General features: G+C 37.6%; 1 protein-coding gene across 1 annotated transcript in view; it reads left to right on the top strand.

Moving 5' to 3' along the window:
* The window catches only part of CDH12 (cadherin 12), a 162,259-nt gene that overhangs the window by 68,968 nt on the left and 69,450 nt on the right, over positions 1-23,841 (top strand). The window contains exons 3-4 of the mRNA XM_054817707.1: positions 16,656-16,775; positions 22,506-22,673. Of these exons, the coding sequence (XP_054673682.1) occupies positions 16,656-16,775; positions 22,506-22,673 (288 nt within the window). The remainder of the gene's footprint in view (positions 1-16,655; positions 16,776-22,505; positions 22,674-23,841) is intronic.

Raw genomic sequence — 23,841 nt, 5'->3', positions numbered from 1 at the left:
ATTGCCCATTGTGGAAGCTTACAGTTATTTCTTGCACAATAAATGCCATTTGAATATTTAAGAGAATAAAAAAAATATACTCAGAAACTAAACCAGTTTATTGTTTACTTGAACTCCCGTTCAGAGCTATGAACTGCTAGTAAAGAAATGATTCTGTAATTCTCTGAATTATAGTTTTCTGAACACGGTAATGGAGTACAGGAAATCAAAATAATATATGAATTTGAAGGGCTTTTTTGGATACAAGTGCCCTCATTTACTCTTTCATTACAGCACAACTCAGCTGATTTTGGGACTTCTGTAGAAGTAATTTTTGATTTTCAAATATGATGACAGTCATTGCTAAACGCATTCTGTAGGTTACCAGTGGCATGGACGTCTCAGTTAATCGGTCGGTAGCTCCCCTGCAGATAACACAGGTGACCGTATCCACAGGGGTGTCTGAAGAGAGCACATCCTGGCACCTTCTGCCCATTATACTTGCCCTGCTGCATTGCAGCACCTGTAACTAATCAGGTCACTGGGTGAACTGGATATACTCCCAGAGCTCATTTCTGCCTAATCAGCATGCAGTCCATATGATACATTGCTACTGCATGGCGGTCCATGAGAAGAAAGTTTGGGAACCATTACTTTATGAAAATTAACATCCATATCATCTGCATTATACTCTAGAGGAACATGTTCCAGAAGACTTTTCAAAAAATTTGTGTTTATCCTAAATACACAAATGGTATTCTAGGCAATGTAAGTATAGCCAAGCAGGATTTTTCTTTGTATGACCACAACCAGCAACGGATGTGTGCTTATGAGTTTTCAGTGAGAAAATGCTTAAAATTACTTAAGGAAAATGATTTGCAGCTGCAAAATTCAGTCACCGTTGGGAACCCCAATAGTCCCAAGCATGTAATAGAAACATATTGAAAGTGACAAAGGAAAATTAATTAGACATTTTTACACAATGGTCAAAGACTGCATTCCCTCATTCAATGCAGCCTTCGCATGCTTACTGAATTTTAAGAAAACCAGTATTATATTCTGTATTATATTTTGCTGCAATAACAAAGAAATGAATGAGTCTGTTTTCTCCACTGTCTTCCTATAAATTTCTCCTCAACTAGTCTTCATTCACATGATTCCACATTAATCTTGGGTTTTTCTACTTTTGATGATAAAGAAAGCACAGAGCACCATAGAGAAAGTGAAATGAATAAATTAAAAACCAGACAATTAGAAGTTGCCTGACACTGCTTAGATTTCTCATTAAAATTTCATATTTTTTAGCTATTTGTGATGCACACTCATTTTTGCCAGCCTCTTAACATGAAGCCTGTTGTTGGCACTAGATGCCATGGGGCCAGGAAAAAACTAGTTGTGGAGCGGTGTCAGTCATTTGGTATGCAGTGCATTTCCAGAAAACACAATCTCACTTTTATTCATCCCACAATCGATTAAAAAGATTAAAATATGTCAAAGAGTTATTTTGAATAGCACTATAAAATGAAATTTAAAAGAAGATTAAAACCAGAGAAGTAGGCTGGTTAGAGTCAAAGGATGAAAAACGGCTGAGCAGCTGAACGTCAGCTGCATCCAGAAGCATTGCTTTCTGGGAAGGAGACAGACTATAAAAAGAGGGGTGTTTTTCTTCTGTAGCGAGAAATCTAGAGAAAGCAGGAGCTGCCTTAGGGACTTTTTATCAAGCAGGGCTTGGGCAAGGTTTGAGATTAGAAGACTCAGAGGAGAAAGAAGCAGGTGGAAAAGGGAGATGGTTGCAGAAGAACAGGCACAGTAGGGCACGTGGCAGGAGAAACGAGGAGGACAAGTGAATGCAGTAAATAAACACGGGAGAGTGCAGATTAGATTGGCTGAATTTGGAGCATACACCCACTTTGTGTGACTCGCCAGCTGGAGTCAACAGGAATGGGAATATGGAAGTGGAAGATTTAGGCCTCTGGAAATTGCAAAAGGTATGAGTCTTCTCAGCAGTCAAGGAGAAGACCTGCAATCAGGCTAGGTAAAGTATCACTGTTCTTTAAAGAGGAGAGACTCTTTCTTAGCAGCTGCATGGAAGACTTGGCATTTTTATTGCTTTGGTTTTGCTATTAGACAGTAACTTGGCCTATGACCAGAAGCCTTAATATTTTGAGAGGAAAATTGAGAACTTACTGATGCTGGAAGTTTTAACACCTCTTCCTGCAGGTGCAACATGCACTTGGAAATGCATGTGCTCCACTTCATCTAAAGGGTTCCAGAGTTGTAAAGAAAACAAAAACCAAAAAACCAAAAAAAAACCACCACCAAAGTTATTCTGCTGCAGGAATAAGGGACTGTTCAGCTGAACTACAGTATGACCCTGTGCAATATTCAGAATGATCGCATTTACCATAGGTCTCTAGTAGTTAATAATAGAAAAACAAATGCTAAAAACAACTGCTGTCTTTTGTCTGAGGATTGTTACTAATTTTCTCACACTGTTGAATAATTTGGATCTCATTTCAGGGATCCATTAAACTGAGAAATGCGATTATGGCTCTTGGGAAGAAAATGATGTTAAAAATGTTTAGATTTAGGACACAAATAATAATTTATTAAAGTTACTTTTTTTGTCTCCTCTAGCATCTATGATATTCTTACAGATTGGAGTACATTTCTAAAAAACTTTAACAATGGTCTGAGTCAATTTCAACCGAATTTGATAAAAGAACGCTAACTACCATATTTTTCAAAGTGCTAAAAATCTACAAGCTAATCTAGTAAGTTAGAGAAATTATTTCTGCAAAAAGAAAACACACATAAAATCTTCTTAAATGCTTCAGAATCTAAATGGGTATTTTTAAAAAGATGCTTAATGTTTAATGTTACTTCTCAAAGGCATACCGCTTTGCAAAGGGGACCAAAATATTTTGAAATTGGATTTCTGGTATACATTAATAACAAGATGCATACGTGACAGGTGACAGGATGGTTTATATTTTAAGAGTTCCCGTAGAGTTCAGTCACATATTTTGGATACAGAATGCATTGTCTGCATAGTTAACGATTTGAAGAAAAGGATGATTGCAGAATCATGCAAGTAATTTTTCAAGTCAATATTTCCATGAGAAAGGCTGCTCAAAATCAGTCACTAGCTCACAAAATCAAGTTTGAAAATTTTAATTTTAATCCCATTTCTCTGGATAGGTATCAACATGACAGGAAATATCTGGTTTTATCTACAGTGATAGAGCTAGATGGATTTCAAATTTCAAAGCAACAGGGATATCTAAATGTATGGTCCTTCACTATCCAAGGTAACGAGAGCTTTGCTGCTAACTTTAGGATGAACAGGATCTCCCCCTTCCCAAACAGGGCTTTACAATGAGAAGTGCAGAATAATATGAGATGAAATATTCTTAATTCGGAAAAAGATATGGAGCAGAATTACATTTTGCCAGAAGATAGACTCTTCGGCTAGCTAAGAGAACAGTTTTGTTCTCCAGTCATGGCTAAAAGAAGGAGTTTTGAGAGTGGAGCTCTGGGCTTTTGATTTACCTCTGACACACAAGGAAGAGTGGCACATATGTGAATACAGCCTTTAATATCACCTAGAATAACACCTGGACAGGTGGCTAACTCATCTGGTGTCATTCCAGTTTGAAGTTTTGCAGCCACAACCCACTCAGTCAATAACATGGATTATCCCATGAGAATCCAGACATTTATTTTTAGATACAGGATGAGTGAAGATTTAGTTGATAAACAAACACTGTCTACATTTTGGAGTGGACAGGTACATTAACTTTTAGAGGTTTGAGATTGAAATCTCGAGTGCCTGAAGTTAAATCGTAAAACTTCAGCACACACAATTGGGACACAGTGATGAAAACAATACTAATTTAAAAATAGAGTAATCTTAGAGTAATAGTCTTCTCTAAGCAGAGGAGGAGAGGGTTTTGCCCAGTACTTCTAACCCCCCTCACCCATATCCTCCGTTAATTTTCTTACTTGCCACGGTCGTAGTTTATGCTGGAATCACAGCACTGCCTTGAATCTCTCTTAGGAGATTAAAACTGAGTCACAAAGGACAAAAGTATTACTAAAGGCTTTTTTGTGTTAGTGAAGAGTTCATTCACTTAAAAACTCAGTTCCAGATATCTTGAAACTGTTTGCCAGTTAGCTGATTATACACACAAAATTGTTCTAGGAAAGGTTTTAACGCAATAGTCCAATTTATGTAGAAGATCCAACATCTTACTCTTTCTCTGTTAGCAGTGGTCTTATTCCACCTGCTGTAGGTAAATGGCTGTCTTTCAGTCTCACTTGTTAATATTGTTTCATGTTGCTGAATACACTCAGATTTTCATTGATCAGGAGTGCTTGTACAGAAGAAACTGAGAAGGAGAAAAATGAAAGAAAAAGTGCCATTGCATGAGAGTCAGGAAGCTGTCTTAGAATAAAGACATGTAACCTCTGCTGTTGTGAATAATTAAATACATGAAATGTAAAAGTTTATAAGCAGTCACATGTATGAAAGGTAGACAGCACAAATTTGAACTTCCTCAGATCAAAAATGGCAGCTGAATTGAGAACTCCCATGGCATATGTGAGTGTCTCTTCCACTCCTCATGCCATCCCGGAAACAAGGCTTTCTTGCTCATGCTCAGCATTGAAATGTTTTGCATTATTGGAATGCTTGAAATTAACTTAAAATCATGGTTTTGCTCAAGTTTTTTTGTTAAAGCCACACTTTATCTTTCTGTTTTCAACAAGGCAAACAAAACAAAACAAAACAAAACAAAGGTATTTGCACAGCCATAAGTTACAAGATGCCTTCTAAAGTATCATAAAGTATTGCCCCAAATATGCAATATTTTGTATTTCTGCCAGCTCTCAAGATTGTCATTTGACTGCTTCTTGACTGTAGTCCATAATGCTTTCAAAGGTATGAGTTTAAGGAATTTGAAGAATGTGATATACTGCTCTATGTGTCTTAGATTGAGATAGTCTGGTGTTCTGCCCAATGCTACATTTCCAAATTGTGTGTATTATCATGTCACGACCAGTGATGTAATAGAAGACCTCTCTATTATCACCACACTACAGAGCACCAAAAATCACCACGCATTGAACTGTCTTAGAACAGCACCTACCGCACTGTGTGAAGGCTCATGTTTCCATTTTAGCATGGAGAATCTAAGAAATAGTGAAACACCTTGTTGACCAACAGTCTAGTATAGAAGTAAGAACAGGATAAGATCTCCCTGTTAGAGTCTTACGCTTCAGTCACTATCTTTCCTGATGCTGAGAAAAACTCTGCATGCTGCATCTTGAAACAGAGACGCGCTCAGTGAGGCAGAAAAGAGTGAAAAGCGTGTTTCTGTGACCTTTTGGCAAAGAACGTCCTCCTAGTTATGCCTGGGAAGTACATTCCTCCAGTGAAACACTGACATTTTCTTTGGCTCACCAGGCTTTTCTTAAGAAAACTGGTTCTAAGTCCCTAGTCTGGCAGCACACAGTCCAGAAATCTGCCTGCTGTGAAGTGTGCTTGAGGTTTTGTTTAATAATACTGTATTGTCAAAGCATTATACTGATCCAAATTGTGAAGTAAATACAAAATTGGATTTACTGGTCAGATCAATAACAAATCAGACTGGTACACTAGAGGGTTGTAATATGATTTTAGAAAAAAACCAAAACCCAAAATGCAGACACATGAAAAGAAGTGAGTTGTCACACTAATATAAGATGTTTGAGTCAGGAGAGTCACGCTCACAGCTAATTTTAAGTGGGCATATTTAAAACTTCCATATGTTCAATGTGACTTTGTGATTTGAATTTCTTCTTTCTCCTAATCATGAAAATATTCTGTTTTCAATGCTATGAAATTGGCTAAATATGTATAATAGTATTACCATAACACTTTCCATCTTCAGTTAAAACTTTATAGAGTTTTGCTAATTAATTTGCAACTGTTCGTTATGTGAAATAATAATGATACCTATGTATTGTTATGGTAATATCTAAAGGCTTTGAAAAGGATTGGAGAAATGTTACTCCTGATGCTGTACAAAGACAGAGTGCTACCTATGTCACACTAGAGAGTAGTATGATGCAATAGATACAGATTTATGTGATGAAACAGTGAATGCTGAGAACTTGGCATCCACAGTATATCTACTATTATGTTTTCAAATAAACTCTCATCTGGCCCCTTGGACTGAACACCTACTTATTAACAACGACGTTGCGTCAAGTTCACGCCTAGAGCATACCTTCCAGCTTAGCTTCACCCCAAAATAATCCAGTTTGCACACTTTTAAGAGTGCTTCAGATATTAACCAGAGCATAGCAAATGGGGACAAAGGAAAGATTTGCTTCAATGTGCATTCCTGAACCAAATTAAAACGCTAACACAGCACTTCGATCATAGCCACAAGGGCAAGGACATAGCAATACTCCAAGGGGAGGGATGCCTGTTTGTACAGTGCACAGAAACACAAAGTTAGGGTTAGAAGCGATCTCAAATTCACTTAACACATTTCCATGAGGATTAACCACATATATGTCATTCCTAATGAATGTCTAATCTGTTCTCAAGAACTTCCAAAGCAAAATAATAAAATAAAATTAAATATGTGCTTACCATTACCACTAGGGCTCTGCTTAAAATCTGACCACTCTCAACCTGCCTGCACTGTTCTCCGTTGCCAGCTGTTTGTTCCAGCTCTCTCTCAGGAGTTTCTGCTGCAAGGATGATTCAGCTGCTCATGCAAAGTCCACTAAACCGTGAATTATTAAGGAAATCTGAAGTTAACCTCAGTTTGTACATTTATAAGTGGCTGGGTCATTCCTACAACAGGGATGGGACTTCTGAGAGGGAACAGAGAGCCCAGCTGAGGAGAAGAGTCACCACCGCCAGCCCTGTGCAAGCTGTCTCTGTTCATGCATCAAAAACCTCTGTCTCCCTCGCTGTATGTTCAGTTCATTACTCCTTACCCGGTTCCTTTAGAAAGGAAAATTAGTTCATTAGCTTTGTTTTAGGAAGGCCCAACTATTGTGGTAAAAGAGAAGAGATATTTGGAAGGTTGTCGTGGTTTTACCCCAGCCGGCAGCTAAGCACCACGCAGCCGCTCACTTGCTCCCCCCCGCATCGGGATGGGGGAGAGAATTGGAAAAGTTAAAGTGAGAAAACTCGTGGGTTGAGATAAAGACATTTTAATAGGTAAAGCAAAAGCCGTGCGCACAAGCAAAGCAAAGCAAGGAATTCATTCACCACTCCCCATGGGCAGGCAGGTGTTCAGCCATCTCCAGGGAAGCAGGGCCCTGTCACGCGTAACGGTTACTTGGGAAGACAAACGCCATCACTCCGAACGCCGCCGCCCCCCCCCTTCTCTTCCCCCCCAAGCTCCTTATAAACTGAGCATGACGTCATATGGTATGGAATATCCCTTTGGTCAGTTTGGGTCACCTGTCCTGTCTGTCTCCTCCCAACTTCTTGTGCACTCCCAGCCATCCCGCTGGCAGGGCAGTGCAAGAAGCAGAAAAGGCCTTGGCCCTGTGTAAACACTGCTCAACAATAAGTCCATAGAACAAAAACATCTCTATATTATCAACACTGTCTCCAGCACAAATCCAAAACATATCCTCACACTAGCTACTATGAAGAAAATCAACCCTCTCAGCTAAAACCAGGACAAAGGTATATGATGGCCTGTGTTTCAGGGATTAAACCAATCACTGCTATGAATCAGAGCAGGACTTACATAGAGCCATGTTATATTGAGTGTTTTCAAATTATGGATTTCTTCCCCCTTTTTTTCTGAAATACCATTTATGATGGAGGCCGAGCCTGATGTCACTTGGAGTAGCAATGTCTCTTTTACCATTTTTCTTAGTCTTGCAAATGAGTTTGCACGAGGGGAACCTTTTGCAGGGCCTGAGGACATCCATGCTGTTCCAAGTTCTGAAGCTCCTTTAGTCAGATTCCTGTCATTGGTATGTGGGGTTACTGTCCCCTAACAGCGCTGAAGGTTAGTGTAGTTTAATATTGATGTAGGAAGCTATGTAGAATAGTATATAAATTATTACTTAAGTCACTGAATGGATCACACGACATTTTAAATTTTCATGCAAATAAATGTATAGAGTAAAATTCTATGGATTCTTCAGTGCTTTCATCTTGAAGTAGCAGGAAAGTCTTCAAAGCAATATTCTGATTAAATAATTAAAGAAAAATCAGCACCTTTCACAGAATATCACATTACATACTAGATTGTGTAGAAGTCACTGTTGTGTTCTGAGGTTATTTTTGCATGTTATCATGTCTCTGCCTAGCCCAAGTTTGCCCTTAGGAGATTTGTAAATTTTAAATAAGAGAAAAGATCTAAAGGTAAATACAAAAAAACCACTAAGGTAAAAGATGTTCATGAAGACTGCTCTGCATCCTTCTTGAGAGATTGTGCCACAACACTTTAAGTAGATAGGAAGAGATGTAATGCAGGCTAAACAAACTTTAAAAGTGCTCAGTCATCAACTTCTTCAAATCTCTTTTCTTTGAAATATCACCAGATTAGTATGAAATTTGATCCTAAAATTGGATCCTATGTACCTGACTATTAAAATATAACTGGCCAAAAGATCCTGATAAACTTCTTTCTGTCATTCAAAACTAGAAAGATTTTTTCATCAAATCCAGGTGTAGAAATGAACTCTGTATAATGATGATGATGATATAAAGATACCCAGGTGAATATTGAATTAAATTTTTTCTAACCAGGTCCAATATCTGGTAAAAATAATTGAAACAAACTAGCCTCCATATACCATCCAAACATCTACTGAAAATCAAACCGTAGTCTCTTTAACTAACATTCAATATGAATGACATTGATTTCACACTAATTTTTTCTTCTGTCCTGTGTAAAGCTCAAGTTTTCTTATTACTACATTCTGAATAAATCATTTGACATTTGAAGGACTGATGTGTGAAACTCCTGTAAAATAATGGAAGTACACTATGACATGCTTTCTCCTGAATTCTTTGTGTGATGTTCACCATTTTTGGCATAGTACTGGGGGGGGGAGGGTCACAATTTCAAGACCTTTGCCACACCTTATGAATTTCCAGGAGCATTTCCATGAGAAAAGTGAATGTCATTTCCCGGATTGCTTAAAAATGCTTCTTTTCCTGGTACTCTTTCATCTGGCAGTAGAAGGATGGTATGTTGTTGAAAGCTACGCAGCTAATTTAATAAGCGTTGTACAGCTAAACATCATGACAACCATCAAGTTGCATTAGCATTCAAAAGCTAAGAATCAATTCCAATATATCACTTTCCTCACTCAAACTGAGCATAATACTTAGCCTTTTCTTTGAACATTTGCATCTGAATATTTTGATCACCGAAACCACTTTACAGATTAATAAATGAATAGCAAATCTTTCTGCTGTTATTCTGGGGTTGACTCTTTTTTCCTCAAACCCTTAAGATTTCAGTGCATCAGGTATGGATAACATCTATTATTTCACAATTCCATTGAAGAAAACATTTACTTCCCAGGACGCATCTAATTTCTTACCGAGTTTTTGGCAAAGTCCTCTAGTTCAGGCAGAGCATTTGATATCAGAAAGGCTCTTTCTTCTAACACAGCTTACACCACCTCCTTGCAAAACATAAACTAAAGCAAAAAATGCTTTTATCAGCACAGAGACATCTACAGTAGGGGTTTTGCCAGCGTAGCTATCATGGTTAGAGGGTGTACTGGTTATTTTTATCTCCCACATCCTAGTCATGATGGGTATACTGGCAAAATTAAGTCCCTGTTGAGTCATGGCCTAAAAAGTTATCAAGCTGTCAAGATGATAAAAGCAAAAGTTAAAGCTAAGTTTTTCTATTTGCTAAATTTTATATATGAGAGGAACTTCTGTCATATTGGTAAGAGGAAGACAATCCACAGACCTGAAAACAGAAAGGAAAAAATCACTCTCAAGAGATGTATTTCTCGAACGGATGGAAATTAAGCTTAGTATTTGCCAGTTGGTTCCCATGCTGCTCTCCTTGCGCATTATTTCCAGCAGTTACTTTCCCAGGCTGCTCCTTTTTGTGCGTATTTGGTATAGACTATTAGCTGTTTTTTCAAGCTCCTCGTTTTCTTCAGAAGGGCAACCTCTGTAAACATTATCACAGCTTTGGGACCGTGTAAGCAGATGGATGCCTTTATAAATAAATAAATAGCCTAAATTAATAAAAATAAATAAATTAAATAAATATTAAATGCTAACAGAGTCATTATTAGCTTAGCCAGATTGTGTGCCCTTAGTGGCTTAACTCTGGCTGACCCCAACAGATGAGGGTAGGGAAAAAAAACAGAAAAGAAAATAATTGCTTTGCTAATTTCCAAGCTAAATAATTATCTAAAAAAACCCTCAGCTGTAGGTTTCCTGTGTTTACCCTCATCATCCATGAGGGAGACAGGGTTGGCCAGGAGAAAGGGCCCTATTAATTAATTTGCAGGGAAGACTTCGAGAGACAAAAACATTGTGGGCAATAAAATATGCTGAGTCTTTCTAAAACCTTAGTTCTACTTTATCAAGCATTTATGGCATAAGGAAGAAGAAACAAAAAATCTTTCTTCACAATGCCACGTTTCCAGATGAAATCGGAGTGTTTATGTGTTCAAAGCCAGCTTCCATACTCCCTGGATTGCTGGCACTGTAAATCACGTTATTCTAGAGATACTAGAAATATGTTTGATTATGCGCTAAATGCTGAGACTTGCAACAGCTGCTTTTAGCTACCAGCACAGCAAAAGCAGTAGCAAAAAGCTTCCATTCTTCATCAATTACAACAGGGAATGGCAGTATCGCTTTTGTGGACATGGCTGCTTCTGACAGCTGAAAGAAATATATATATATGTTCAGCGTGATGTCTGGAATGCAAATAGGAGAAAAGTGTGCTTCCCTGATTGTGTCTAGTAGCCAAGATATTGATGTAGCCAGCAAGTTTGTCTTATTATCGAGGCTGCGCAGCCATGAATATATAAACTGGAAACTGGCTTTTCCAAGTAAAGTATTCCTTCCTCACATTACTTTTGTGGGAGTCAGCTTCAGGAGTATATCTTCAAAACATATTATTGGTAATTTCTTCTATAAAAGATAAGCCCCAAAAAGGCAATGTCAGCATCTCTCTTTACAGATGCATGTGTTCGCCCAGTACTGGAGCTTTGCTAAAACTGCTAGTGGCAGGTCAGGGGAATATTTATGGAGACAGAGGATCTCCTTATCTGAATTGCAAGGCAGTGCTGCACTGAGTCATAAATTCACTTTTCCTTTTTTTTTTTTTTTTTCCCCCTAAAATAAAGAAAACACAAGAAAGGTAGATGTTGACTAGGTTTTTACTTGAATTCTGAAAAGAGGATAGACATTGTTCGGGTTGCCAAGGTGCTATTCTTGGAATTGTTTAGGAAGAATATTGTGCAAAATAGTGAGTTTCTGTGCCAGCAGCTATGCCCCTCCTTCCTCCTGCCCATATGAAAAAATGTTTGCACAATCATCTGATTTTTTGCAAAAGTGCTAGGCACCAACAACTCCCAGCAGAGTGACAAAAAACCAACATGTGGTAGGGGAGAGGTTGTACAGCAGGATGATGACAGCTCTTCTAACTCTACAAGAAAACCAGGTTGGGGAAAGAAAAAAAAAAAAAAAGAAAAGAAATCTTATGGCAGAAGTTCTGCTATTCGATCTTTACTCACCATGAGTAGATGCAACTACTTTGATAGTCCATTACAAAAAGTAAAAAGTAAATTCTATAAAAATTCACATAAAATATCTCATACTCATTTCCTACTAACAAAAGACAGGGGGGGAAGTGAATAAGACAAATGGTAAGGTCACAGCCCTGGACTTCAAAAGAGGAGGCTTGAGCTTGTTCAGGAATCTGCTTGGCAGGATCCTATAGGAGCATCCGAAGAAGTTGGGGAATCTCTTTCGTTGGAGTTATTAGAAATTTGACTGGACAAGGGCCTGAGCAACCTGCTCTGACTGAACTTCTGATCTACATGGAGTGGAGAGAGGCTCCAGCCAGAGCCTGTGGAACACGTACAACATGCTGAAGTCCTGCTCTCACTTGCAGTCGCCTTTGCCTTCTCAATTACCCCCAAACCTTGCTGCTCCCACCCAGCCCTCTCCTGCCTCTTCAAAGCCTCCGAGCGGGTCCCACTAACATTCTGTGGAAAATAATGAACTACCACTACTTAACCGAATTTTGGCATTTATTACCAAACTTAATGGGATTTGCAAGCCTAGTGAAAGCTGATCTTAATGAGAAAAGACTTGACATATCACCACCTCCTTTTTTCTTCATCTTTGCAATTCTATTGACTATACATTATTTTTGCAGGAATCATGTCTAAATAAGTTTGTTGTCTGATCTCCTAGCCTTGAATCCTCTACAGTGAAATAACCAATTTATCTAGTCGCAGTTGAATTTTGTGAATTCTTGGTCATGCCCTTCAGTTCAACAAACTAAACATAAATTAAGATTTCTTGCTTGGGTTTTTTTGGAAGCCAACAATAGCTCCACAGCCAGGAAGATACCCCACCTACACTTTGGTGATGGTAAAACTTATTTCCAGGTTGAAAGAGTACCAAAAGTCAATATTTTAGTATTTTATAAGGGAAAAAAAAAAAACAAAACAAAACAAAAAAAAAAACAAAACAGGGGTAAAAATAAAATGTTCTGTTTTGAAATCAGTGATCATCTGAACTTTTGAGTAATATTTTTAACAAATTTTGACTGGTCATTCTTAAGAAATTTGAAACTATCAAACTAGGTGTATTAGAAAATTTTGAAATTTCTTTCTAGTACTCCTTGGATGGGAAGAGATTTAATCAATACTGCTCTTCTTTCAGAGATTCTGTTGGTTTTGGTAAAGTAGCATTTTTACTAATGAAAGACTGTCAGAAAAAAATAGCATTAAGTCTAGAAGTCAGATCCTTATTTCAGAAACAGTCTCATTGTGGTATAAATTCAGTCTTCCTATAGTTCCCCCCAGTCATTCTAATATAAACTACAGGGCTTTCTTAGTGCTGTTTTAGTCAGTTTGGCCAACAAGTTAGAGATCTTGGGCCCCATTCTATTTGCAATTACTGCTGGATTACCTTTGGACTTCAGCCAGAGTAAAATTCAGGCCAGTATGCTTGCTGTGATTAAAACAACTATTTACAGTATGCTATTCCTCAATATTGTCGGTATTATTTTAAAGAAAATATAATCTTCATTAAAATTCCATACCATTTCCTTGAGCCATGTGAATAGTTGAACATTTTTTTCTTTTCTTTCTAAAACATAAATAACTACTTAAGCACATCATTCCATTGTTCTGCATTTTATAATGCATTACATCAAATATTTGGTGGTTGCACATAAAAAAATAAAAATATAGGTCTTTTAAAATGCTAACATATAAGATGTTTCCAAACAATAAAAAATGCAGTATTTTTTGTTCATTTGATTACTGCACGTAGTAATGTAAGTACATATTTTAATTAAAATGTCATGAGCTATAGTAAATGTGATCCTCCATCACTACCTTTGTGCATTAAAGATTTACAGCTGTAGCGCCATGTATTATTGCCTGGAAAAAACATAATTAGATTTTAGAGTCTACTTTTAAAAGTATATTGGTTTTATGCTTTGCAATAAAATAGAAAGCTTGTTAGATACAATAGACAAATCTTGATAATACTGAAAGGATGAGAAACCAATTTCAGAAAACTCATTTAGAACATTAGGTGTATATTTAAGTTAGTAAATGACTGGAGGCACATTAATAAAATATGTCTGACCTCTCATAAAAATACAAGAGTTACATATTATCTGTTTGTTGTAAAAGATCTGACAGATGAATTAATACAGTTGAAACTGCTATCACTGTGAAATGGTGGGGGGTTTTTTTTTCATATTCAGTGCCTGCTATTTATCAGGCTAAAATATGACTTTGAATGTCTGCCTTAATAAAGCTTAGTTTATAAATCACCATTTTGTCTTTCTTTTGTGTAATAAGGTTGAATTACCTGGAGCATGTACCTAAGAATATGTAAACTAATATTTTTAGACAAATAAGAATTGATCTGTGCAGGGATCGTCAGGCACCTAAGTCGACAGCAGAGTTTTCAGGCAGGCTGATGGCTGCTCTCTGCTTCCTTCACCTTGCAAAGTCACATTTTTGCGTGAGAACTTAGAGGTAGATGTGAATTTGGCTGCGGTGTTTCGCATGCCTACCTGTGCCACACGGGTACATGCAGAGCAGTGCTACCGAGCTCCCCGTGCCCAGCTGCAAAGCAAGCTGCGGGTGCCTGGCATGGGTGTACGTGCTAGGCTTCTACAGGGCAGAAATCTAGTAACAGGTGACGTGAACTCCACTCTAAGTATTGCCATGAAAGCACCCCTTCTAGCTCACAGTCTTTCAGCAAATCTTTGCCTTGGTAAATTATCTCTGGTTTGGAGGAAGCTGCTGCTGGTGGTGTAGCCTGAGCCAGCTGCTGGTCATAGTGGGTTTGGAAAGAAGGGGAGCAGGTCACTGCTCTGTAGAAAGAACAGTAATTGGTTGTAAGCTGCTGTTGCTAGAGCTTAGCAAACAAATGATGGAATAGAGGATAAACTCCAAAATTCATTCGCAGCCACAGCAGCTTTAGTACTTAAGAGCACAATGCTTTCTTCTTAAATAATTTCCTTAAAATCCAATCACATTTATGATTTATTTTGTCTCATTACAGCTTTAATGTATGAGTTAATATTGATTTCAAATCTCAAGATTAGTACAATATTAGGTTTAAGAATTCTTTTTTAAAAGAGCTGGCATACAGACTTATGTGGTGTTCTCAATTTGCAAGATGGGTGCAGTGAAGCAAAGCACAGGTGTTTGAGCAGGCACTGCTTCCACAGCTCTCATACTGAACCTGGACTTTGGTCTTCTCTAACTCATATCATTCCTCACCCTTCGCATCCAGAAAATCAAGAGACTAACTTCAGGCTTTTAGTTAACTGAATCCATCTCAGTGGTTTATTTTCATTCATTTATTCATTGCTAATCTTTTCTTTCTTTTAGAAGTTAATTTTAGTGAAACTTGCCCTCAGCTTAAAAGCATGATCAGCCTGTTGACTTTAAAAAGTGATTGTTAGTCAAATAGCACTTATATTTCTGTGTCTTCTTCAGGAGATAGAAATAATATCTCTCGGATTTCATTCTTATTGTTCAATAAACAACTGTAACAGGAGCAGTCTTGTATGACCAGCCATCATGCAGCAAGTATTTTTATAATGTTAATTCCAAACCCTTCTGCATCACTGTTAATCTGGATGGAGAGATGGGGGGTGGGGAGACTGAAAAAAAAGTCCTCCAAAAAGCTACCTTTGCTATGAGTTACTTTCCTGTCTAAGTTGTAGGACCTTTCACATGGAGCATCTCTCAGCGAGGCACTCTTAGAAATAAACTTTGACAAGTTTGTTAAGGTTAATTTTAGATTGTGAACATCCTTTGAAACTTGCCAGTTTTCATTACAGAAAAGCAGCCGCCTTAAAGCACTTGCAGTATTCCACAGATATTCTTGAAAAAAAAGGTCAGATGACCTCCAAATACAGAACATTTCTTAGAACGAAAGCGCTGGGGACAACCCTCCTCCCTGTGCTCTTTCTCATATAGGTTGCCTTAACCCTCATTCACTCCAAATCAGCATTGCAAATTCCAACATTCATTTGCACAGAAGATCATAGGAAACTATTAATTCTTCACAGCTGATGGGAAAGCTTAAATATGTGGCCATTTGTTTTGCTGAAAGCTATGGTTTGAACACTATTTTCATTATGGGGCAGTAGGGAAATGGAGGCAAATTGCTTATTGACCAGCAGGAGGGACAAGACATTTCTGCAAAACTATTGCAATTAACAGTGAGTTTTCTGTCTTCATGTGCATATCTTTTGCTCCGTGGCATGGGTCCCCTTTAAGTCGGAATACAAAGCAAACTGCACTAGGTTTGGTCTATAACCATGGCTGAAAACAGAATACCAAAGGGAGGTTCTTCCTCCATGGTACTTTTGTTTTGTACGGAGCTGTATTGGAAAGGGAAGAAGACTCAAGTCTGGATTTTGAAGTCAACAGACTGAACCAAACACCTAATTTCGTTCTACAGTGGGAATGTGGATTCCACCTTTAGGAGACTTGAGGCACAGTTTTTTAAGGAACTTAGAGATTGGTTCACTGTCAGATTCAGGAGCTGCTTGACCAAACACTTGTTTTAAAGGCAACTCACATACTTTACTTCCACAGTTGTCAACCTTTTCACAAAACTGTGGGGCATACTTCTTTTTGAAAATCCAGTATTGCCCTTCCCCGGGCCTCCATTCTGTATGTGTTGGGTAGAAAACTTTTGTAAATAATGCATGCATCATAAACTGTTTATAAATATCTTCTGATGTTGGGCTGCTTCCCCTTACCTTCCCATTATGCCTCAGCTGTTACCTAGACGGTTGCTAGCATGGAGCTGAAGAATTGACTGTTTTATTCTCCTCTTGTTTCCCATGGAACAAGAATTACAACAGAATCCACTAGCAACAGGACTAATGTGTCCAAGATATCCTTGATCACTGCTTAATGTGATTAACTGTGTTTCTTTGCAGGTGCATATGTGCTTCAAGTAAAGGCGACAGATGCTGATGATCCCACTTACGGAAACAGTGCTCGAGTGGTTTACAGCATTCTTCAGGGGCAACCATATTTCTCCATTGATCCGAAGACAGGTAAATAATTTATCAGCAACAGTGGAAGATTTAAGCTTTGTATTTTGATTCATGTGGACAGTATTAATGAATAAATACGGACTGGGTTGATATGGCCAAAGTCAGTAGAGTAACTTTGCACATGATTCAGTTTTGAGTATTGACTAGTTTTTGTATAAATTACAATCTGTTGTGGAAACAAAAGAAACATGTGCCTCCAATCAGTCCTGAAATATCTAAAATATGTGTACATTGAACACTTCTTTTTTTTATACTTTACCATTTCTCTATAGCTAAAAGCTTTATCTGCTACATGCATTCTACTTTTTTTCTTTCCTGATGATTCAGTTTTGTATCTTGGGTCTACAATCTTTTTTCTCAGCATTTTTACTTGCTGAACTTAACAGTCATAAATTCTTTAGCAAGATTGTTTTGCTATATAGAGCTAATTTGAGACTGTGGACCAGCTAATCATCTCCTGCTCTCCTTTTTTCCTGGGGCATAGTATGTTTGTCTGGGGTTACTGGCTATGTGAGCAGAAAAGGATAATATGTTTAAAGAGACTGAAGTATTTGGGAGGTTGTTAATTAGGTATCTCGTCCTATATTTCTAAATGTCATTCTTGTTTCTGTATTTAGTAACTCAGTTAAGGAGCCAATAACCTACACAGTGAAAGCCATGCATTGTGTCATCCTGACTGTGTTACAGGGATAGTTGTCCATATGCCCCTTTCAGCAAATAGTTTCTCCTTCCAGTGATGCTGTTCTTCAATGTCAGATTGTGTGTTAAAGAGCCTTTATCCCTGATAATAGTTTGGGGGTGAGAGCCTCATAAGGCTGTTAGTGCACAATCTCCAGTGGACACTTCCTTTGTCACATGCTCCATTTAGCAGGAGATTGTATTGCAATTTGCAGTGAACAGCTTTACTTTTCAAACCAAAATGGGACTTCTTCAAGTGTCTTGGGGAAAAAAAGAACGTACTTACCTTTATACTTATTTATTTAATTTCAGTCTTGTAAAGAATGAGGAGAAATTCAATGGCAAGAAAAACCTTTACTGAAACCACAAATGGAGTTCTAGTACAAGTTTCCCCAGAAAAAAATTAATAGTTATTAGTACTTGAATAAGAACATTTTTTTCCTGCAGCACTTTGAATTGCTGTATCATATGCTCTCATCTATTCCTCATTAGTGAGTAGTGAGCGGACCACAGGTGATGGCGGGCACCCTACTAGCCCTGGAACATCATACAAACCCAGTGTTTTCACATCGGTCTATTAATATCTTTAATGAGTTACTCAGGTGGACTTTGGCGGGGGGCGGGGGGACGGGACCACACGGTAAAAAATATACACAGCTGTAAAGGAAGATTCATTAAACAGCTAGCCCAGTATAGCTTAAAATCCCATACCAGGAGAAAAGCATATAGATTAATGCTTCTCTGAGCAACAACAACATGCTGTAACTTGTCTTACATCGGAAAGGTCACAATATGAGAGTTACCTGTGGGTCTAACAATGACTGTAGAGATAAACAGTATGTAAATAATAATGCACAGGATGCGCTAAAATCCAGAAGTCTTGGGCAGCTCTACACGTCTTCTGGCATTTCAAATTCTTTATTTTATAACTGAGGAGATAATACAGTAGTCTTTCATTGCAGAGTTTTACCGCCATATACCTGCCTCAAGTGTCTCTGACAGGAAAGGGGAGGAAAGCCATTTTGGTACAAAATGACAGAGAAACTCAGAACTGCTGGCAGATGGATAAGCATTTTTTGAGTTGCTCCTGTTGGGGTTTTTTGCTGTCTCTTGCATTCTAGTGAGAATTTTGAGGCGTTCCCTTGTCATTATTTAAAGAACTTAAGAACATCCATACTAGGTCAGACCACAGGTCCATGCTGCCCTGTATCATGTTTCCAAAAGTGATGGCCTGCTCACCTCTAGAGAAGGATAAAAGAAGAAGTGTTTAGTGACACACCCCCTGAACACTCTTCTAGACTTCAACAACTTGTTCTTACAAAGTTCCTGGGTGATTAGCAGTGTCCATGTAATTAACTCTGAAAGAGTTTCTCCTCCATACCTTGTTCACTTCCCAGTAGGGTTGAATTGTCCAGGATCACAGTATCTGCACACCTAGCGACTAGAAATTCCACAGCAAAAGTTTTTTTGAGTGAAGAACCAGTTCCTCTTGCTTCTTTGAAACGTAACACCTCTTATTTCATACCTCACACTTACATTGCACAAGATAGTGGACAGTTAATTCCTATTTATTAGTTCCCCATGACCTTATAGACCTCTGTTCTCCCACAGTCACCTCTTTTCTAGGTTGAAGACTTCTTTAAACAGAAGCCATTCCACAACACCTTCTCCTCCTTCTCGGGACAAGAAAGTGCACACAGTGTTCAAGAAGGCAGCTCATATGGATGTATAAAATGGTTTAATCATAACACTTTTGGGTTTTATTCATTTCCAAACAGTTCCAAACATTGTTTACTTTTTAGCTTCTACCATACAGAAGCTGATAAGTTTGTGGAAATTTCTATTACTACCTCAGGATCTCATTGCAAAGCGGTAATGGTGAAACCACTGACCATAACTTTATATGTGAAATAAGAATTGTGTTTGGCACGCACATAACTGTACACATACTCCTTTCTCAAATCTTTCCTGATAGGCAATAAACATTTACTCTGATATGAATCTAGTATACTTAAATAGTTTTTAACCTTTATGGGTCTGAACGTCACAGCTGCCCCTTTTCTCGTCGTCTTTACTGACCTCCTAATTTTTTACAGTGCTTTGCTGGAGGTAAGCAAACTATATGGAAGTGGGAGAGTTAGATTTTATTGCTCTTGCAGGAAGGTTAAATGCGTTACAGTCCCTGCTGGAGAGCAGCTGTTGGACTGGCACATTTTAAGGCCTCAGATCTTATACATGGGGGTTACTTTCTGGTGCTATGAAATTGCTCTTCTGATTTTAATGTGAGTTTTCTTTAACATAGAGCACTTCTCTTAAGACAGATAACCTCCCTTATCTTTCCTCTGTACGTTCTGTTCTGTTACTACAATGTCCTTTTAACAAAGTTCTCTCCACCCAATTTTCTGATGTGTTTATGAGGTCAGTATTCTTATTTATGGATAAATGTCTCCAATTTTTTCTTAGACTCAGTATTCTAGTCCATATTCTGACTTCATTTATATTCTTGAAATCCAAGTTGGTGTCAGCAAGAGTATTGATGTTTATATTTATTCAGGAGGTTTTTCACAGAACCTGGATTTTCTCTTCCACATAAGTGGATGATCTCCTGTTGAATTATGGCTCAATAACTTTGCAGAGTATATCTTCTGGCCCAAGTCCCATACATACTATTTCAATTTTCAGCAGCCTCAACGAGACCATACTTTTCTGCACATTTGATATTGATGACATTTGCAAAGAAAAAAAAAAAAATTACTCAGTTCTGGAGCTGAACAATCTTTACCTTAAAATCTCAAAGTAGGAAGACTTAAAAACACTCAGAACACCATTACATGTACCTAAGGCCTCTATATTATAATAAGCCTTTGATTTAAAGTTTGGATATTCTTTGTGAAGCTGAAGCTGGAATGCCAAAATTTGTAGTCCTTTCTTTCCCATGGATTTTTACCTCCATTTTATTTTTATATTTTGCTGGTTAGATAACTTTAAATCACCTTTGTCCTGTCCATATGAACTGCTGATTTTGGTAGAAATGGTATTTTTCAGGGATTTTTCTATGCTTTTGAAATAGAGTAGGTAGAAAAGGGGAAATTGCCTATGAACTGCTAGACATGAAGATTATTCTCATTAATTTTTTTTGCTGGAGACAAAGGGTTTTTTACAGAAAAAGGTATAGAATGTCCCTATACTTCCAGACAGGAATAAACGATGGGTGACTGGGAACTTTACTGCTGGAGTGATAGCCAATCTTTCATTTTCTGAAGACCATCTGGAATATTTCTAACTGAGAAAGCCAGTCAGTTGTACCTAAAACAGGTATAACAGTCAGATGAACTGCATGTCCTGCTCACAACCTATCTGTGCATTTTCAGTTTTTCTACTTACTGTTATTTTGTTTTGCTAGTAAAACAAGGGAAGTCTTTAATTCTCATAGCTCTTCTCTCCTTACAATGAGCATAGCAAGGATATTGTAAAATATTGTGGAACTTACAGTCTTTACAATGGAAAAGTGTTGATTAAGAGATTCAAGAGGAAACCTAGTAATGTTCATCCTATTTACAAAAAAGATTTTTTCATTAATATCACACAAATATGAACCAATTTTACACTTTTACAATTTAGGATTTCTGTCTGGAACCAACAAAACATTTAACAGCACTGATTGTTTTCAAAAGCTGAAAAGGATAGTATTGCAGTATCTAAATGTTTTTAAGTATTTTCTAGTCATATTCCAGATCTATGCAGTACAGTATATGCCATGCTGAGGTAGAAAATAGTGGTTATTATTAATGTTGTCGTTATCATCAGTGGTGCAAGTGGAGAGAAAGGAAATTGTTATACAATTCAATTCAACAGGACTATTTAATAGGTTCCAGAAATAGCAGATTTAGGTCAAAGTTATTTCTAGACTCTGAACAAGTACTATAAGCTAACGGTTCCTATTCTTACTTGTTAACACAGCAGTGGTTAGTTGCTATAAATATAAGAATGACCCTTAAAGTTTGTTTCTTATCATTCCAGACCTATTATAACACCAGGGGAAAAAGACTGCTTTTAAATCCAAATGGTGTAATACTAGAAAATAATATTTTCTAAAACAATACTAACTTAGAGGAGAAGCATGCTTCCAATTGGTTTATTTTTCAATTGTGCGTGTTATCTGCACCAATCTGCACCTAGCCATTTTCTGAAAACTATTGCTGAATATATATCATTTTGCAATTTAATATGCCCTTTAAAAATTTGACGAGGAAATGCATTTTCTCCTCTACATTTGGTTTCAAGAGAAAGGCTTGAATGCCCCAAAACCTTATAGCTTTTTACAACCTTATCAGCTATTCCTATGATCAGTAGTACCTCTCTCTCTCTCTACAAGTCTTCCTTTTATCATATACATTCTTAACATATCAGAAGGGACATTATGGCATACCTGTTTAGATGTCAGCTATCTAAAATCACTGAAGATTAAGAGTCATTTGGGTAATGTCTTACCATGATATTTTAATTACATTTATTTAAGGAAACTCCTGAAGTTTTCACTGCATCTATGTGCTATATCAAGAAAACTTTCTCAAGCAAAGGAGAGTCTTCTAATAAGGACCTCCTTTTGTACAGAAGGAATATTGTCTTGGCCTACAGCAGCTTAACTGTGATGGCAAGTGACTGGTTGGAAGCAACTGAAGATGCAGGCTCTGAAATGCATCGCCACCTCTTCCTGCATTGCCCCACTCTGCACAGTGCAGCAGTTTTTGGTCCTGATGTGGCAAACCTATGCTCATGCTATTCACATCCCTAGTGAAAATGCACCATTCCCTTTCAGCCATTCATGTCCCAACTGAAAAGACACAGAAGTCATTTTGAATGCTTGAATAGTTGAGAAGCACACTTTTGAAAAGCCCAAGTGATTTCCGTGTTTCTGTGTGAACTCCTCTCTTATCAACCCTTTAGGAAGAGTTCCATTCCTGGTCCAAGAGATCCAGTATTAAAACGTAATACTAGATAATCACAGCTCTTTGCTTACTTGTTCTTTCTCTTTCCCCTTTCTTCTTGTAGGTGTAATAAGAACGGCTTTGCCAAATATGGACAGAGAAGTGAAAGAACAATATCAGGTTCTAATCCAAGCCAAGGACATGGGAGGACAGCTGGGAGGACTAGCTGGTACTACCACTGTAAACATTACTCTCACGGATGTCAATGACAACCCACCCAGATTTCCTAAGAGTATGTTGTATTCCAAATGCACTAATTTTCAAATAAGCATGACTGAAAGTACTAATGTGAAAAATCCTTTAGTTAAGGAATTGAGACCCAGGAAGAACAGTGTATGATGAAAAAATTTAGAACATACTGTTGGGGTTTTTTAAATAATATAAAGCTCAATTTGAAAGTATGAATTTTGAATGTTTAAGATGAAATATATCATCATTCCACAGGACCGGCCTGAGCTGGACAGTTCTTTTCATTTACACTTCAAAAATTATTTGGGAAATACTATTTTGTCAAGGGAAACTGGATGATCCCCTTCAAATGACAAAAAAGTTTATAATGTAAGACTTCCAGGTACCAAAGACAAACTGGCTCATGCTAAGCATTGTTCTTAGGATAATCAGGAACAGATTTTTTAAACATCTTGGCCCAGAAGATTATATCTGTCCTGTAAACACTTATAGCCTCAAAATAGTGATCATCCACTGACAATTTATAACATCTCATATCAATTAGTTTAAATGAGGCTTTTCAGAAATATGCTAAAGAGTTTCATAATCTGTATATGATTAGCAGGATTGTCACTTACTGCTCTCCTTAATCGTACCGAGGTTTTGTATATTCCGTACCTTTGAAAAGAAGACACTAATCAAGCATAAACCTTGATAACTATGCCAAAACAATTAGCTACTAAAAGTTGTTAGTAAGGCAAATTCATATGAGAACATTCATGTGAATTCGAAGTAAGATCATGGCAGCTTTTTACTTTGTATCTCTTTTCTTGCGCATGAATTGTAATCCCACTTTATGTATTACAGATGCTCCTTAGGTACCAAACCACACCTGAAACTTCACAGTTTTGTCTCATACAAAAATTATTCTTCTTCTTTTCCTCAGTATGAAAATACATTGCATTTCTGCAGGCATGTAAGAATGACGATGTTAAGACAAAGATCCATCTTGCCCTGTCTTCTGTCTGTTACACTGACGTCTATACAGAGGGTATACATAAGAACAGACCAAACAGTACTCCTGAACATTTCCTCAGTTTCTAATGATTTTTAGCCCAGGTGGTGTCTTTGTATTTAACAATCCTCAATGGATTTTTCTTACAGCAAGTTGTCCCATTGCTTTGAAACTTATGTAAAATTTCAGAGTCCACAACATCCTACATTAGTGAGGT

This window comes from Grus americana, chromosome 2 (genome assembly GCF_028858705.1).
Source record: "Grus americana isolate bGruAme1 chromosome 2, bGruAme1.mat, whole genome shotgun sequence".
Classification (NCBI taxonomy): domain Eukaryota; kingdom Metazoa; phylum Chordata; class Aves; order Gruiformes; family Gruidae; genus Grus; species Grus americana.
The sequence above is the reverse complement of the archived record's forward strand: the minus strand, read 5'-3'. Positions and strand labels throughout refer to the sequence as shown.